Below are 18650 nucleotides of genomic sequence, written 5' to 3'. Positions count from 1 at the left end.
ATACTCCTGTAATCCCTTTCCCAGGTACTTTCTGGAGCCTTCCATGGAGACAGCTTCTGCAGAAGCAACACCATGGAAACCTGAACCTTTGCTTATAACCTGTGGAACCATTTTAGGCTGAAATACAGCTCTTTTGAATACTTGTGTCCACTAAAAATCCTAAGGGTTTTTTTTCTCTCTAGGAGTAGCTTTAGCGGTCAAACCCAAGCGGGTATGTGACATCCTCTGTGCCCTAAATCATCATTATTGTTCCACAAAGAAGTATTGCTCTGTCTTGAGGCCCATGGATAACATTCTCCTTAATTAGAAAAGTCATGTTTTACCCCCTCTCACCAGGGGTGCAATTTATTGCCCAAGTGAAAGGCAATGAAAACCATTAAACCTTAAATCTCAGCCCTGACACGGAACACTCGGCTACCTCAACCTTTTCCTTTCTGACCCAAACTGCCCTAAACCCAACCGACCATTCCAGCCCTCTGTGTAACCATTGTGTGTGTTTGCTACGTGATGTTTGCTCTATTTTTGCAGGTGTAAATTGAATCTGAGGCCAAATCTGTGGAAGTTACAAAAAACTAGAGACGCAAACAGGAACTGTGAAGTGATATATGCTCAGTGGTGAGAACCCGGAGTAAAACAGGATATTAACTGTAAGGAATTTGAAGCCCTAATTTCTCCCCAGCTCCCCAAATAGAAAGAGAGTGGAAATAAATGCTCTGAAGTAGGATATTCTTGGTGAATTAGAGTGACTGTTTTCATTTTATCTTCCTAATAATGATTTAAGATGACTTTTGCATGAATTTAAGCACCATAAAGAAATGAAAGCCTGGGAGGAAGATGGTTCTGAGGAAGATTTCCATGTTAAAATATTGAGAATGATTTTTGAAAGCATTTAAGTGACTGATAGCCTACATCTCCTGAACCTAAACTCTTAAGAGAAAACATTTTAAAGATGCCTGGGGGTGCAATTATGCTTTACAGCTTGAGCACTCCTAACCATTCCCTTCCCATTTTGTTCATACTCCAGCCCAAGGCCCCTTCCTCTGTGCCTTGCACCAGCTCTCAACCTATCAGACCCTGTGCAGGGTGAGTTTAAACAGTGAAATAACAGGGTTTTTTCCCTTCAGGTCAGCAAAGTGAGTCTGCTTAGCAGTGGATCTGGTACTTGTATGAGGAGAAGATGAGATGACAGCTGGGTCAGCTCTTCAGTATGAGCTCCTAAAGTGTTTAACTTCACCCAATGGGTATTGAAACGAAATTACTTTAGGAACTAAATGCAGACTTATATATATGGGTGTTTTTTTTTACCAAGTCTTTGGCTCTTTAAAGTTCAGCTCCTTTTGGAAATGAGACTCCAGGTTCTCACGGATTCATTTACCTTTTATTAGACCTCTCCTGGTTGTTTCTTGCTATCTCCCCATGAACTCCACAGCACCCTCTTGCTCTCTGTCACGGATGCCACCGTAACTGATGATGTGCATAGGGATGGTGATGAGGGCATCACAAGCAGTGCTAGAAACAGGTCTCTGGGCTGCTTCTTCACGGCTAATGTCCCTGAAGTGCCCGGTCCAGCCTCAGCTCCCACCTCATGCCTTCATCTCTTATTATAACCCAAGAGGAAACAGCCTCTATCTGCACCAGGGCAGGTTTAGATGGAGCTGAGGAACAATTCCTTCCCCACGGGATGCTCAGGCATTGGGACAGGGCAGTGCTGGAGTCACCATCCATGGATGCGTTCACACACCGTGCAGCCGAGGCCCTCAGTGCCACGGGTTAGTGGTGGCCTTGGCAGGGCTGGGAACAGCTGGGCTTGATGACCTTAAAGCTCCTTTCCAACCTGGTTAACCCAATGACTCCATAACCTGACACCCACCGAGCGCTTCCCCCCAGGAGCCAGCAGGACCAACGCTCCGCCAAACCCCGCACCGGACCGCCTCTACACGCACACCCCAGCGCCGGGAAGCGCTTTCCCCCCTCTGCAGAGGCACGGGAGCTCGCTGGGAGCCTCCCCCAGCCCCTCAGTGCCCGATCCCTGCGGGCGCGGAACAGAACAACCCCGTCCCCGCGGCCCCCGCCTCTCCCGGAACCCCTCAGCCCGCCCCAGGAAGCGCTGACCCGGAAGGAGTTTAGCGGTCACGCCGGGCAAGATGGCGGCGCCCAGGCGGTGAGAGGAGAGGGCGGCGGGAGCGGCGCCGCGGCCATGAGCGCTGCTCGCCGCTGCAGCCCGCCCCGGGCGCTGGCAGGTACCGGGGGGCAGCGGGGCCCCGGCGGGCTCCGGGGAGCAGGGGGGGGCCGAGGCTTGTGGGGTGGGCAGGGACGGGGTGGTGGTGGCTGGGCCCAGGCCGACCGTGGGGCTGTGAGTAGGCTTTGTGGTGGTGCACAGGGCCTGTGTGTCTCTGTGTGAATCCCCTCACACAGGGGTGCCCTCTTTGAGGTTTGACTTTGGTGCTGCCCTGTGTCACCTCCTTCCTTGTGCTTATTTGCCAAGGTGGTTTTGTCAGTAGCATGTAGATATAGTAATGGAGCAGTAAATTAAAAGTGCATCTCTGGAGAGATTCAGAAGAAAACTCCATTAGGGCAAGCTGCTCATTTAGTTCTTCACCTCCACAGCTCTGGCTCCCATTTTTGAGGTGTTTTGTGTCACAACTGATGATAGATGCTGTAATCTCAGTTAAAAGCAAACTTGGTGGCAGAGAATGAAGCAGGTTCTGGTGTGTGTTTTCTTTTTATTTAAATAGGACTATTTGTCTGGCATCTGAAGAACACCGGAATACGGCAGTTACCATGCCAGTTTGTACAGCTATGCCATGTAGCCAACAACAGATTGATTACATTTCAGTACTTTAACTTTCTCAAACGAATGGTGAGTCTATTTATCCCATGTTTCTCATGCTTTGATTTGTCCTATGTGATGAGTCAGAATGGGGATTAGTTGACAGTTTTCTTATCAGCCAATCTCAAGCAGTTCCAAGTGTCTCCTTATCTACGCTGCATCAGGGTTTAGCACTTAGAATCTTGGAGGAAACCTGCTGTAGCAAGGGTAGTGCCTTGTTTTGCAGTGTGCCCGCAGGGGCTTTTTGTGCTTTTGAATCAGGGCATCCTTGTCCTGTTGAGAAGAATGAAATGAAATGATTTCTGAAGTTACTATTTATTAAAATGCTATTAAGGAAGTACAGTCCTGGCTAGCAGTGGCACAAGTGGTAGATGGAACTCACTTGTGGAGGTAGTGTGTTCTGAGTGAAGAGTTAATCAGTTAATTTGAATCAGGGCTCCTGAGTAACTTAATGGGCTACGTTCTATAGTGTGCTGTTAATTTGAGGTATTAAAAGGGCTCTTGTTATCATTCAAACCCTTGAAATTCTATCTTCGTCTTCAAGCAATTGTATTGCATGTAAGACAATGGTAATAAAAGACATATTTTGCTCTCCCAGAGTTATGCCTTGTTCATTAGATCTAAAAAGAGTTTTCCTTACTCTGTGTTTTATTCTGTAAGAGCCTCTAAATGAGGCTTCAAACTTCCTGTTTAATACATGTTCACTTGAACTTCTATGTAAAATGGTTGTCTAGTTAATTAGTGTGAAGTTTGGCATACATAGCAGTAGCCTAATGTGGGAGGTGATTTCGTATCATAGGAGGTAGATTGCATTTTCTGTCACTTTTCTGATTTTTGCCTATCTCAAAGATGCAAAAAGTGGAGTGCTTTTATTTGAAGACTGCTGTTGTTACAGGCATGCATTTACCTGTTTGATGGTGAATTGATCAGTTGTAAATCAATTGATGTTGTCTGGAGGTTTTGAATGAACAAAGTAGTTTACTGTTGAAGCTACAGAGGAGGAAGTCACTTTATACAGAAGGAATTCTTCCACCTTAAGTAAACATTATGGGTGCAGTTGTTTGTTGAAAAGCTGCTTTTGTAATACCTTGTCCGACCTCAGAAACTCTTTTGAATGTGAAATAAGTGTTTGAAATTCAGGATATCTCAGTCGTGTCATCATAGGAAGTAATTCTCCAGACAATAAGAATAATATAATAATAATATTGATGATATTAATAGCCTCAGGTGGCCATAAATATCTTCTTAACTATTCATTCTCTTTCTATTCAGTATGTAACACAATGCAACAAAGACCTCAGCCAACGAGCCAAGCCTAAGTCTGATTCAGTTGCATCTCCTTTTCGTGAGCTTCAGCAACTGGATCAAGAAAAAAAGGTTATACACAAGATTAGACCAATTTCACCTGTGCATCAACCTTTGTCTGAGGCATCAATCAGCAAGGAGCTGAGAGAAATGAAGTCAGCTGCACAAACTGAAGGCTCAGTTGCAGCAATAGGAGCAGAAACCAAAGGAGACAGACAGTGGAAAGAGATGAAGTTACGGCTGGATGATTTGCCAGGAATTTTGGCACGCTTGTCCAAGATTAAGCTTACAGGTACTCCTGGTCATTTTTTTCACTTCTGTGCATCCTGTTTAATATATCAGAGTTCCTTAGTATGTTACTGGTACTGTGTAGGTTTTTGTGTGAGAATTCCCACTTTACTGCACAAAGTCCCTGGCTCAATTGCAAGGAAAATTGTTGCATGAGAAAAATTGTTTTATGGAAGCATTTTATAGTTTTCCCATTTTATTTAAAAACAGTGAGGAGGGGCTTGCATCATACTACCAGCTAGCTTTTGGGAATCAGAAACAAGTGTTACTAAACTGGGTTACAAGTGAATTTAGAAGCTTTGCGTTAAGTATTTAAAGGCATCTTGCTTAAGGTTACCAATTTCTGTCTTTTTTACTTAACTTTCACTTAAGTACTACTTATTGTGAAATTAGTATTAAAAGTCCCAAGAAAAGATAATCCAATTAACTTCCTCTATTATAAAGGAAAATGTTTCCATGTGACCAATTAAAAAAGGATGTATAATTGCCTCCTCTAGGCAAGGATGGGGTGTATCCTCAAACCAGCAGTTTGTTAAGCCTTGTAGCCTCACTACCTTTTCCCTTGTTCTAATAGTAGTACTTAACAACTATAAATTACTTCTTTCTGATAGGTAGTGCTATATATACTTTTATGTCTGGGGAAACTAATGATCTGACCAGAGTCTTACATCTTGTCTGTATCAGGGCCAAGAACAGTAATACAATTTCCTAAGTCCCTACTGCGGTGCTTTCTCCGGTGGATGAAATAAATCCTTGATAATAAAACTGTTGTTCTTTGCCGTGGCAATTTGTTATAATAAATGTCCTGAATTCAGTTTATTTCTTGAAACTTTGTCTTGCAATATATAAATTTTCATTGTTTCTCATGGCAAAATCGTACTGACCACATATAGCATGCAGTGGTCATTTAATTTTTTATTTAACAATAGTTCCCAGTGCTGATGAGACATTTCATGTTTTGGCCTTGGCAGAACTGATCTTGTCCAAGTGTTCTTCCTCATTGTCTTTAAAAACCTAAAGGCATTTATTTGGTGCTGATAAAAAACTGGGTTAGTAGGCTTGAGGGATGGGAAGCACGTGTTTTGGTACTTTACCATGTCACTTTTCCATGTTAGCCATGGTAATTTCAAATTTAGGTATATAAAACTCTTCTTGGTACATTGATCTTGTATCAGGGTCATTGTCATTCAGATTTGCAATGGCTTTGTGGCATGGGTGGTGAGACACTGGAACGGGTTCCCCAAAGAAGTGGTAAATGCTCCATCCCTGGTAGAGTTCAAGGCCAGGTTGGACAGAGCCTCGAGTGGCATGGTTTAGTGTGAGGTGTCCCTGCCCATGTCAGGCGGGTTGGAATTGGATGATCTTAAGGTCCTTTCCAACCCTAACTATCCTATGATTCTCTGTACAACCACAATATTGCCTTTTTCTTCTTTCTGCATAATGCACATCTTGACTTCTTCTCCCCAGTGCTCTTCAGTTTTAGTAATACTTTGTTTCTGTTGGGCTCACCATGGATAACTTACAAGTGCTTTATGGAGAATTATATCTTCTGGCATGTTCAATGAGGTGATTTAGTTTAAGTGGCTCTTTTATATGAACTTGAAAGCTGTGCTAGTTATTGAAGTAGAACTAAATTAAAATATCTCAATAGATCCAGAAATACAAAGTTAAAATGCCATGATTAAATGACCAGAGAGAGGGAGAGAAAATGAACTGTTATTTTCAGCACTTGAAGTGTACATTCTTATGTTTACTGATGTTCCGTATGGGTAAGCTCTGTGTTAGTACCACATCTGAGTATTACTGATGCTCCTTAGAATGGGAGTTCAAGAAGCGCAGCACAGTGGAAGAGTCTTTTTCTGGGTAAAGTGATTATGTGATATGTTTTTTGTGTGGCTTCAGTGTTGCTGTGAAGCTTCTCAGTAGCTTCTAGGTTGAAGAGCAAAAGGCAGTATTGACAGGAAAGCGAGGAGCACTCTGATTTTAAACTCCGTTGTTACTTGAAACCTGTAGCAGGCAAAGGGTGCAGGATTTCATTCCCTTCAGGTTTTGTGTGGATGTGCTGCTCTTGATCCAAAGAATTGCAGTAAACTTTGTACCTGTTGAGAAGGTATAGAGACACAAAAGAAATCTCAACCTCTCTTCTTGTTGTGAACTTGATGGGTAATGATCTGGGGGAAGGGAAGACTTTACTGGAAGTAGAAAGTGTAAAAAAATAAATTGGATGAAGAGGGGTTTGTAGGAAGGAAGTTCTGTTGTTGGTCTTTGTTGACCATAGATAAGGTAGGAGATGCGCAGGAATAATACTGAGTGTAGTGTAGGGAGCAAGGAAACAATTAGTGCTTTTTTTTACCCCAACTTGTGTAGTTATTTAGACAAATGATATATTCTGTAAAATAAATGATATATTCTGTGTAGTTCTTTTGATTATTTTTTTTTTTTTTTTGTTTGAGAAGGAAAATAAATCCTGAGGTCAGTTTTTAAGTTACAAATGACACACAACTCAATGCCTGTCACCCATGACGTTCTGATAGATCTCATATCCGATGTGGTGCTTTGGGGTTTTTTTGGCAGGTTCTTTATTTATACTTTTTAGAGCATGAAATAGCAAAAAAACAAACTCTGCATTATGCTAAAATGGGACTTCCTTGTGCCCTTTTCTTCTCCCACTGCTGGAGTAAAGAGAATGTTTGTTTGTGTTCTGAACTGTAATTCATCTTTGAAAGGAAATGAGTTTAGCTATTACCATAGTCTCCTGCTTCATATAAACTGCAGCTCTTGTGCCTTTGCCATTAGAAGCTCTGACTTACCAACAGGAAATGATTTTTGTTTATATTCTTTTGCCATAGAAAACAATTAGGGAACTTCTAATTACTTGTCGCATAACCTACCTTTTTGGGTTCAGTTTCCATCCTTTCCCTTCTCTGCAGTGTTCTCTGTAGGCTGCTGTCTGCACAGCTGTGTCTTACCATGCAGGCACTTGGAAAGCTAATGCCTCTGTCTGATAAGTTTTCAGAGTTATAAATACTGTTTTCAAGTTTAAAATAAAGTTTATGTGTAACTGCGAATAGGTCAGAGACATGTAAAGGTACAGTAATAGAAGGAAATTATAAAAATTTATAATGCAAACACAAGAATTTCTGGTTGTCTCATCTTCTTAAATGCAGCTTAAAGTTTATATTTATGTAAGGTTTTCCTCAGTGATCACATCTGAGAACTAAGATGAGATAGACACAAAATCACCCAAAAATCTCAGGTTTTAATTTGGGGGAAGTGGGATAGAGACATGATATGAAAAATGCTGAGTATTCTCACTGGGTATTTATCTATGGTTTGTGATAAATGCTCCGTACCTAGCAGTGTTCAAGGCCAGGTGGGACAGAGCCTTGGGTGGCTTGGTCTGGTGGTGATGTGCCTGCCAATGGCAGGGGGTTGGAACTAGATGATTGTAAGGTCCTTTCCAACCCTAACTATTCTATGATTCTATGTTCTTGATGTTGCTCCTGTAGTAAAGGATATCTTGTATGCTGGCCTCTTGGTGAGGACAACCAGATAGATAGAATCATAGAATGGTTTGTGTTGGAAAGGACCTTAAGATCATCCAGTTCCAACCCCCTGCCATGCACAGGGATGCCTCACACTAGACCATGTTACGTAAAGCTCTGTCCAGTCTGGCCTTGAACACTGCCAGGGATGGGGCATTTGCCACCTCTCTGGGCACCCTGTGCCAGTGCCTCACCACCCTCACAGTAAAGAACTTCTTCCTTATATCTAACCTCGCTAGATGAATAGGTAGCACCTTATGTAGCACCTGTCTGAGAAGTGGATGTATAAAGATGGGGCAGATATAATTTTAACTGCTAATTTCTAATTTGCTGTAGGATTTTTAATGTAACTTTCCAGCCTGCTGAGGAAGGGGCTGTGTGTTAGCGTATATTCTTAGTTCTAAATATATGTCACGTGCATATCAAAGTAGTTCTCATTTTGTGGTAATTACAACAGTAACTATTATCCTAGCATTGAAAGCAAGCTTAATAGTGGTAGCTTTCTGGCAAGTTATTTTCCATGCTACAAGGAAAACCTAATGAAGTAAAAATAAACTATCATTACAGTTTATTTTTGCAAAGCATTTTAAAATTGTTCAATGGGAAAAAGATATTATCTGCTCTGTGTGTAATATTGTACTTGACTTTTATGTGATACAATGCAAAGAATTGTTTTAAGTCTTTGTCCCAGACTGAAGTTTGCTTCAGGAGTTTGGCCATCTTTAGTATGCAGGTTAAAATCTGCAACAAAAGGAGAGAAGGCTCTGGGGAGACCTTAGAGCAGTTTCGAGTGTCTGAAGGGTGCCTGCGAGAGGTCTGGAGAGGGACTTCTTGCAAGGACCTGTAGGGACAGGACAAGGAGGAAAGGCTTTAACCTCAGAGGGGAGATTTAGATTACATATTAGGCAGAAGTTCTTCTCTGTGAGGGTGCTGAGGCGCTGGCACAGGGTGCCCAGAAAAGCTGTGTCTGCCCCATCCCTGGCAGTGTCCAAGGCCAGGTTGGACAGGGCTTAGAGCAACCTGGTCTAGTGGGAGGTGTCCCTGCCTGTGGCAGGGATTTGAAACTGAAAGAGCTTTAAGGTCCCTCCAACCCAAACCAGTCTGGGATTCTATGATATGCCTTTGCCCAACCAAATCTAAGTTCATGAAGGAAGCATTGGTCAGTTGTATAGCACTAATACCGATCCTGCATTTAGATCTCCAGAAAGGAGTGTGAAAACTCTGGAAGGAAAATTCCATCACTTTCTGGCAAGATAGTTTCCTTTAAGTAGTATATAAACATAAAGCAGTGAAATTGTGTCTTAAAGTAGAAATGCATTTCCTTTTGTCCATCCATATGCACCAATATATCATCAGTATATGAGTGGGAAGGAAATCTAAAGCTGAATTGGTTTGCTTTGGCTTTCTACATTTTTATTTTGGCTTGGCTACTATTTAATAGGAGGTAAACAAAATCTGGCACAGTGATTGGCATGCTATAAATACAAATACAGGGATTTCTAAAGGCAGCTTGCATTACAATGAAGCTGAAGAGGAATGTAAAGAATACACTGTGGACTTTCTGAATGTGTTTTTATGCTAGAAACATCATAATTCATTCTTTTTGTCACAAATCCATTAGCATTTTCTTTTTCATTTACATGGAAATGGGAAACAAATGTCCCCTGTTAATTTTTGTTAAAGCTAATGATGTTTAGAAGACTGAAAATTAGGTTTAGGCTGAGCTCATAAGTTTAAATCCTGGCTTCTTTTTGAAGAGCATATATAATGCCAACTCTCATCAACAAATCTTGAGAGGATCAATGCCATCTATTATGCAATAAGGTGAAGTTAATTTGGTCCCTAAAGCGCTAAACTAACAGGGATTAAAAAACAAACAGTCAATGACCTCATTGCCTTGATGTGATCTCAATTAAATATACTTTTCCTCCATGAGGGAAGTAGAAGAGTATAATATTGCTTCCACAGTAAAAGAAAATAAACTTTCCAGTCCAAAGGGAATGTTTTCTTATTTACTCTTCACGTGTTGCATTGAAATTGCTGGATGGTGAGGCAAGTGGGGAATGCCTGGTGTTCACTGCCCAACAACTGGAAATACCTGGGTTAATGGGATAAGTGAGAGGATGTATGACAACCTTTTATAATGAGATCCTGATAAGTCACACTGAAATGAGTGGCTGAAATTAATCTGGAGAAATCAATGGGGACTTTAATTAGTGCTGTAGCTGTACAGTGTTAGAATTTCTTTGAGGTCAGTGTAATGGTAATGTTACACTGACTGTTTGCCAATCTGCTCCACCTTTCTTCTTCGGTAAATGAGTTGGTGTTTTTCCGTAATAAATTGGTGTAAAGTGCTCTCTAAGATAAGTTTTAATTAAATCCTTGTCTAGAAGTGAACGTGTGATTTATTATGCAGAAGAAATGAATGTAATCACTCTTAGAAATGCAGACGCCTCTGTTTCACTGTCATTTTTGCAGTGTATTTTTTAGTTCGGTTGTAAACCAATTACATATTGTGCACTCTACTAGTTTTGAAACTAAGATGCTGTTGTGTTTATATTCTAAATGAGGTCCAGTCTGTCAGAAACCTTCAGGTTTATTAGTTTGTGTGGTGGGGTTACAGAATTTGTGGTTATTTCATAGAATGACAACCTAGTTTGGATTGGAAGAGACCTCGGAGTTCATTCAGTTCCAACCACCTGCCACGGGCAGGGACCCCTTCCACTAGACCAGGTTGCTCCAAGCCCCTGTGTCCAACCTGGCTTTGAACACTGCCAGGGATGGGGCAGCCACAGCTTCTCTGGGCACCCTGTGCCAGCACCTCAGCACCCTCACAGGGAAGAGCTTCTGCCTAAGATCTAAGTGATGCTCTGATGGGGAAGCAAAGCCCAGGGACTTTCCTTGGTGTCAGGCAGAGACGCTCGCAGCCAGCCTGTGCAACAGCCATCTGCACGACATCCTGCGAATCCATAACGAGCCTTGTAATAATATTATGTATATTATTATAATAATATTCAGCTGTCAATGAAATTAATACTTAGGGAAAAGTTTTGATGAGCAGCAAGTTTTCTTCACTGTCTTTTTAGGATTAAATCTTAAGGTTCTTACGCAGTTCTTAAAAGTAGCACTTGGCATGTGCATCCTTTCTGTGACATTTAGGTTTTCATCTCATGTAACTCTGCTTAGGAGATAATCCAAGTATTTTCAGTCAGCCAAGGTTATTTATTTGTCATTTAACTCCAGACAAACAGGAGACTTTGTAGGAATCAGGAAGATCAGAATGTTTTGGTGCTTTGATTTGAGCTAGCTGATGTCTGGAACAGTAATTACATGTAGAATATAGTCTAAATACTTTGTTTCGCAACTATTAACTTCAGATCGTAAGGTTCAAGGTCCTTTCAAGATATTCAGTGTGTTTGATGACTTTATAGTATAAGGCATTTTTCGTGTCAATCTAGCCAAAAGTGAGGTTCATAAGACCTGTTATTTGGATAATTACAATTTTAGGATTGGTAACTCTGATAACTTCCATTTGAAGGATGTGATTTGCAGTACTGTACTAAGGTTATAATTTTCGATGACAAAAGTGGATTTTTATTAATCCACTCAAATTTTAAGGGATTTAAGAGTTGCTGGGTCCATGTGATGGTGTCTCTGCTCCTTCTGCCTGAAGTGGGCTTGTCAAATGGGAACAGTGTGAGAAGATACTTGTAAGTTAAGTTACTGGCTTCTCCAGCAGTAGCCTACACGCCTTGAGTCTCTTCTTGACTCTCTGCACTACTTAAGTTCCTGCTAGAATTTGATGTAAATTATAAGCATAATGAATACTTATCTCTCAGTTCAGGGTTTTTCTTTCTGTTGTTCTTCCATGTTGGACTTTGCAGTGGCATGTGAGTTACTGGTGCAAGTGTGTCTCTTCTATGTGTTTTATAAGGCAGTTTGATCCTGTAGCAGATCCATAAAATAGGAAATAGAGACACAAGGTTTATTCTCACCTCTTCTACTAGTGTGCTGATGCTTTTGAGTTTCTCATTTCATCCCTGACAGTTCTTCTCATCTTTGACTTCTTTATGTAGGGTATTAGTATTACTTGTAGGCAGTTCCTGGAGCTACTTTGATCCATAAAAGTAAGAAAAACTTAATCTCTTCAAGTGTTCTTTTGGGGTTTAAAAATACTAACTCTAGTGATATGTACAAAGGAGTCAGTTTCTTGTTGATGCTTTGAACTGTGTTCTCGCATGTGTTGCAGCTCTGGTTGTAAGCACAGCATCTGCTGGCTTTGCCATGGCCCCGGTCCCATTTGACCTGACCTGCTTCCTGCTCGCATCCCTTGGAACTGGACTGGCATCCTGTGCTGCCAACTCCATCAATCAGGTCAGTCCATTTCTTCATCTGTACGTCAGACTGGTGTCATCCTGGTTTCTGAAATGCTGCCAAAGAGTGTAAATGTGTGGCTGGGAGTTCTGTGCCTTCAGCTGCTGCCTGAGCTCTTGAGCTGCTAAAACTGACACCACAAAAGGAATATATGTCTGAGAGCTAAAGTATAGTTGCTAGGCACAGTGTGTTTATTCAGAATGGAGTTGATGAGGTTTTAAGCCTCCCAGTAATAGTGTTTATCTTGATAATACCAAGCTTGGGTCACTGAAAATGACATAGGAAGAACTGTGTAATTGGAGTATAAGAATAGCCATAGGGGCTCTGGCCTTATGGGCTTGGTTCTTTGGTTGTGTTACTGTATGACCTTGTCAGATCTGTCCAAAGAATGGCTCTGTGCACCTTTCTAAATGCCTATAGTGGGACTTGGGTGGGGTTTATGTGTTTCTGTTCGGGCTGGAAGTGGGGAATCTCCTGTTATAAAACATACTGGAAATCTCCATCCATGTTTCATGGTAGAGATCATAGAATCACAGAATCCCAGGTTGGAAGGGACTTCAAGGATCATCTGGCCCAGTCTTTCTGAGTAAAACATGACCTAAACTACATGTCCCAGCACCCTGACCAGCTGAATCTTTAAAGTGTCCAGTGCTGGGGAACCCACCATTTCCCTGGGGAGATTATTCCAATGGCTGGCTGTTTTCATTGGGAAAACTTTCCTCTTGCGTCCTGGAAGTAACTTGTGCTCATCACCCCTCGTCTTTTCCATGTGACTCCTCAAGTTCCAGGTGCTTAACCTGAGCTTCCCTGCATGTGTGAACATGCCTGTGGAGCTGATTGCAGGATTTGTCCTGCAATCCAGTTGTGAAACAAACTTGCTGTTAGGCTGTTCCTAAGTCCCAAAGGAGAATCTAACTAGTCAAAAGGTACCAACGCTTCTGGTGTTGGAACTGAGCTGCAAAGCACAGTATCCACAGTCACTTTCAGCGCTTAATATGGCCTGGAAAAAGAAGAGCAGTAGCAGTGCTGCCTTCGATAATACTTCATGGTTTCAGCTGTTGCTTGGAGGATGGGGAAGGCTGCCTCCTGGGACCCCACTAATGGAACAGGGTGTTCCTTTGCTCTACATCCTGGAGTTACTTTTTTGAGTTGGGCTCTTTGATGTTTACACCTTGTAACCCCTCTGTGGTAGGCACCTGATACGCTTTTTGAGATTGCACCCATATGCACACACCTTGCTCAGGCTGAAGTAAGCACAGGTTTTATGTTCGTGGATACTACTGCTCTAAGAGGAGTAATAATTATTGCTTGTTTAGAGACTCTTGTACAACTTGTCTTTCTTGAGAGTTTGATAGATCTTCCTAGAGGTGATACTCACACAGAAGGAACTGGTTTTCTTTGTCTTCAGCTTCCATGTATTGCTCAGGGTTGTATTTTGTCTTAAAAGTAGCCACTTAAACTTTTGGAAGCCACATTTTAAAATCTTGCTATTTAAAATCATGAGCTGCTTGGGAGTACGAGGAAGCCTATGCTATGATTTGGAGCTTGACACTTTTGAAGCTTGTTGGGATGGGAAAGGAAAGTTAGGAGTGTGATAACTGTGTGCTTGGGCTCATAATTCACCATTTCCTCATTGCTGTCTCACTCTAAGAACAGCTGTTAAGATGCTGTTAAATAGAGAAGGCTGCTTCAGCCTCACAAAGTGTAAAACTGTCACAGTCTCAACTGAGGGCTGTAAGTTTGTGCTCTCGCTCGTGTTTAGCTACTTACTGATGTAGACGGGCCTTCGAGGCAACTCTTCCCTAAGGAAAACAAAGAAGTAGAGGTGGTAAGAAAGCGAAAGAAAAGAGCTGTGGTCTATGACCTTGTTTATCAATGGATCTTTTCAGTCCATGAGGGTCCCTTTCCAAGTGCTGTTGGTGGTGCTGTGTCTGAATTGGCTGGGAATTTCATTTTCAATAAATAGTTTAAGCTTGAATACCTCTCTCGACCTTTGGGAAGGGGCACATTTGACTTGGAACTTCCTTTATTACTACTTTGCTCTGTCCATTGCTCCCCATACGCATCCCCTTCTCTGGCAGCTCATGACTCATGTTTCCCTTGTTGCTCCTTGCAATCCCTTAAGGACCTTTTTATATGATAACCGTCTTTCCGCTTCCCATATTGCCATAAATCTGTACATCTTTAAGGGCAACTTGTCTTTCCCACTCCTCATTTCCCTGATAAATCTGTGTGCACGATTTACAGTCCTCAAATATGTCGTGGGAAGGTAAAGTGTCGATTGTGTAAGATTCTTTCCCTATGATTTAGAACAGGATGTGAGGAGCCTGGTCCTGTGAAAGTGCAGGAGAGATTCTGTGATATTCATAGATGTATTGATACAAAGTTTTAACTGTTGAAATTCTGTGGTTTGGGGTTTTTATTCTTCTCTCAACCACTTTATTTTAGCAGTCTGTTAGGCGCTGAGGTCTGTTTACCCCCATTGAATTAAGTTCAGTTTAACTGTTTGAGTTCAATTTAACTATTTCAGTTGAATTAGCTACTAGGAGGGAGTCAGGGCTATGCAAAGTAATGCAGAGAGGCACAGAAGTCATGGGGTTATTTCTTTACAAAGTTGGTCTAAAATAACCTTTTCATGCTCACTTCCTCTCTTGATTTCAGATGCTGTGTCATGCTTGAAACAGATTTTTCTTTCTCCTAAGTGCAAGAGCTAGAAAGTTACAGAGTGGAAGTTCTTGCCCCACTTTCACTCTCCTTAATGTGAAAGCAGTGATAAAAAATGATGTGAGTTGGCACTGTTGTATTTTTCCATTGTTTCTAGAAGTAGAATCTGGATATTTATAGGATCATAGAATCACAGAGTGGTTCAGGTTAGAAAGGACCTTAGGATAATCTGGTTTCAACCCCCCTGCCATGGGCAGGGATGCCTCACTCTAGACCATGTCGGCCAAGGCTGTGTCCAGCCTGGCCTTGAACACTGCCAGGAATGGAGCATTTACCACTTCTTTGGGCAGCCTGTGCCAGTGCCTCAGCACGCTCAAAGAACTTCTCCCTTATATCTAACCTGAACTCTCCCTCTTTCAGTTTAAACCCATCACCCCTTGTCCTATTGCTATAGTCCCAAAGCCAAAGGTGTCTATTTACAAACAAATTTCACAACCTGTAAAGTAAATTCTAGCTGTGCTTTCCAATGCAAATAGAAATAATCTGTTTTCATGACAATTCTGTGAAATGAGATAGCTATTTTCAGGAAGATGATGACTTAATTTTGGGGAAGGAAATGACAGTGAAAATGTGTTTGAAAATATCCTGGAAAACACAAAGTACTTGGGCATGGGCTTGTATTAGAGAGAAACATGGTGCCTGTTCTACAGTAAGGTCATTCCAGAAACATTTGTGTAGCAAATGTCAAGAAAAGTATCTTGGAGTAATTTATGTTAGACAGTAGTTTGAGAGAAACAGGATCTCTCAGGCTGGTGGAAAATGTTATGAATTCTGGGGATCTGGATAAATATTGAAGAGTCCTTGGGTTTTCCTGGAGAGCGTGTTGGCTCTATGGGCTGTAAGGGAGTAAAATGCAGCTGGAAGGTGCCAAAGCAAAGATAGTGTTTTATTTCTCTTGTCCTCTCCCAGCAGTTCTGCCTCTGCCTCACTGCTTCGTATCACAGTCCTTCAGAGTTTTACTTCACACCTCATCTAGCATTTTAGTGGCACACTAAGCCAGTGGTCCCTGGTTCTCTTCCACATCACCCAACACCACGTTACATCCTCCAGCCCTTCAGTATTGTACTACAACATGTCACCACTTCTCAGTCCCACCTGCTAAAACAGCTTTCCTCTTTTTTGCCCTCTTTTTTTTTTTTAATGGCACTCTTTCTTTTTTCCATCAATGAACTTAAAATTCTTTTGGACAGGTGTTCTTTATTGCTGCTCTATCTTTTCTAACCAGTATTTTACAGTGGGTTTTAATAATAAAACATTAAAATCACTTAATGCATTTACCAAGGAATAGAGGAAGACACACTTTACTGTAACATTGCTAAGCTAGCCAGAACCTCTGGAAAATCTCATTGCAAGAGATCAGTCTTATTAATTGCAGTTGTGGTAAGGAAGTGGAGATACGTTGTGGTGTTTCATCTTGTAAACACGGTGTTTGATCATGTAAACTGCATGTTGATCCTGAACAAATCCAAGAATCATTTCTGTTTCATACTGTTCACTCTCCTGACTCTTTCAGTGTTGTGTATTGGTATGGATACACGAGAAGGTGTTTTACCTTAGTGTTATTCCTTACAAGTGACAAGAAAAGAATAATGGGACATTGAGTTTCTGACTGGTGAATACCAATTTTGTAACCATGCTGATACCGTACTTCTGCTGTTACAGAAATGGAGTGGGAGAAAATGATATTAACTTAGTTGATGATCTTTTTCATAGCAGTTTTTGATGATTTTTGAAAGCTGACTCAAGTTTCAAGGAGTAGAGCTTTACATTTATATTATGGAGAAAACACATCGTTTGGGAGACTTCTAAGATACTAGTCTGATTTATGGACAAGGAGATAAAACATGAAGAGATGTTTACAACACAATACACGGCATTAAAATGTTAAAGGAATCACATGCACGTTTTATATGTCAAGTACATTCTTGTGTAGCTGCAGCACAGTTAAAAAGTGGGAGAGAGCTATAAAGATGAAAGCAGGATGTTTAAAATGGTTTTAGTTTAGTAACCGAGAGATAAAATGATGTGGTTGGATTTGACTGATGGTACCTTGAAAAAGAAGCAGACTGGCCTGAATATCTTTGACTTGATGATCTTAAAGGTCTTTTCCAGCCTAGTTGATTCTATGATGCTATGATCTTAGCTGAAATTAGCTGGAAATAAGAAGTATAGTAAATATGTTAACCAGAATGAGAGCACTTGTAAGGGCAGTTAACATCCCTGTGCCTTCAGGGTCTGATCTGATGGCTGCATTTTGCTTTTCATGTCATCCTTTCTTGCCAGTGATGACCCCTTAGAAGTGTAGCTGTCATGGGTGGGATTGATGGATTTGGTGTTAAAATAAAGGAGTGAAATTCAGCATCTGAGTTCAGTTGCCAGCCCATAGACCCTGTGTGTGATCTTTTGTATTAAGACAAACTGTGATGGTCATTTGGCTTCTGCAGTGATTTACTTAGCACCAGGCTAAGTAAAGTCCAACTAGACCAGCTTCTCCTCCAGTTCGTTTTGCATCTCTGTTGCTGTAGGTGAAGCTGTAGTTTATTGTACTGATGGTGTCAAGTCAACATTTTTAGAGTTACTTTTGAACATATGGGCTAATCAGGAATACTTGGACTCCAGGGACTCCAGGGATTAAAATGGGCAGGTTGATCCGCTTCAGATAAACAGCTTATACTATAATGGCCAAGCAAAGTGTCATCAAAGTCATGCTGTTGTGCTTGTACTCCTGCGCTCAACCATAATGACTTGATGTTGTTGTGTGTTTGTAGCTTTCTGTACTACCTGATGTTTAAGGTCATGTAATATTGTGGAAAGAGTAGGAAAAGTAAGCTTGCTGGTTTTCTGAATTCTGAAGTAAATGTTAGGAAAGAACTTGTGGCTCTGATTGTCAGTCCAACACCTTGTTCCTCTCTCAAGATATATTGGCTGTAACTGTTCTAGTTTGCTGAGCCAGTAAAAACTGTAACTCATTTTTCAAGGGGAAAATCCCACCATGAGGAATTAGTTATTGTGAACACCTGCATCGCTGGGAGGAGGAGGAGGGTGCTTGGGAGATGTGCCGCAAGCTTCCATGGTGGAGCCGAGCCTTCTTCTTATCAACCCCACATTTTGTTTCAGGATTGTCAAGCAGTGACAGTGACGATTTGATGCGAATGAGATGCAGCATCTTAAATAGTTTTTAAGTATTAACTCAACCTTTCTTGCCCCCCTGCCCCATCAGACAGCTTTTGGGAGTGAGGAGGAAGCTGGGAGGTTTTGTACGTGGTTGGGTTCTATTGATCTTGTGAGCATGGAGGGGTTTTATTTGTGTCTTCTTTGTTTATGCAACTTTTATGAATATTCTGGGTTTAGCATGGTAAGAGGCCCTGCAGTGCCACTTTTTTTCTCAGTTTCCCCATCTGAGAGACGTTTAATGCAGGGGTTTTGAGCAGAAAAGTAAAAATGGTTTACACTGGGCTATCAGACTCCCAGGTAAACTGCTTTCTGTGTTTGTGGAACATAGTGATGTGACATTAGGAGTTGTGTTCCTTCCACATAATGTTTATTGGTATTATCGCACCTAAACTTTTCCTACTACATACATG

At 41.4% G+C, this 18650-nt stretch overlaps 1 protein-coding gene across 1 annotated transcript in view; it reads left to right on the top strand.

Moving 5' to 3' along the window:
* Positions 1 to 2085: 2085 nt before the first annotated feature.
* Positions 2086 to 18650, top strand: part of LOC133225083 (protoheme IX farnesyltransferase, mitochondrial) — a 102786-nt gene continuing 86221 nt past the window's right edge. Inside the window, exons 1-4 of the mRNA XM_061377135.1 lie at positions 2086 to 2240; positions 2736 to 2860; positions 4103 to 4427; positions 12218 to 12342. Of these exons, the coding sequence (XP_061233119.1) occupies positions 2198 to 2240; positions 2736 to 2860; positions 4103 to 4427; positions 12218 to 12342 (618 nt within the window). The 5' untranslated portion in view covers positions 2086 to 2197. The remainder of the gene's footprint in view (positions 2241 to 2735; positions 2861 to 4102; positions 4428 to 12217; positions 12343 to 18650) is intronic.

This window comes from Neopsephotus bourkii, unplaced genomic scaffold (assembly GCF_033783945.1).
Source record: "Neopsephotus bourkii isolate Nb327-2 ecotype Australia unplaced genomic scaffold, CSIRO-AGI_Nbou_v1 NB_1749, whole genome shotgun sequence".
In the NCBI taxonomy this organism is placed as follows: Eukaryota; Metazoa; Chordata; class Aves; order Psittaciformes; family Psittacidae; genus Neopsephotus; species Neopsephotus bourkii.
This window is presented reverse-complemented; position numbering and strand designations above follow the sequence as displayed.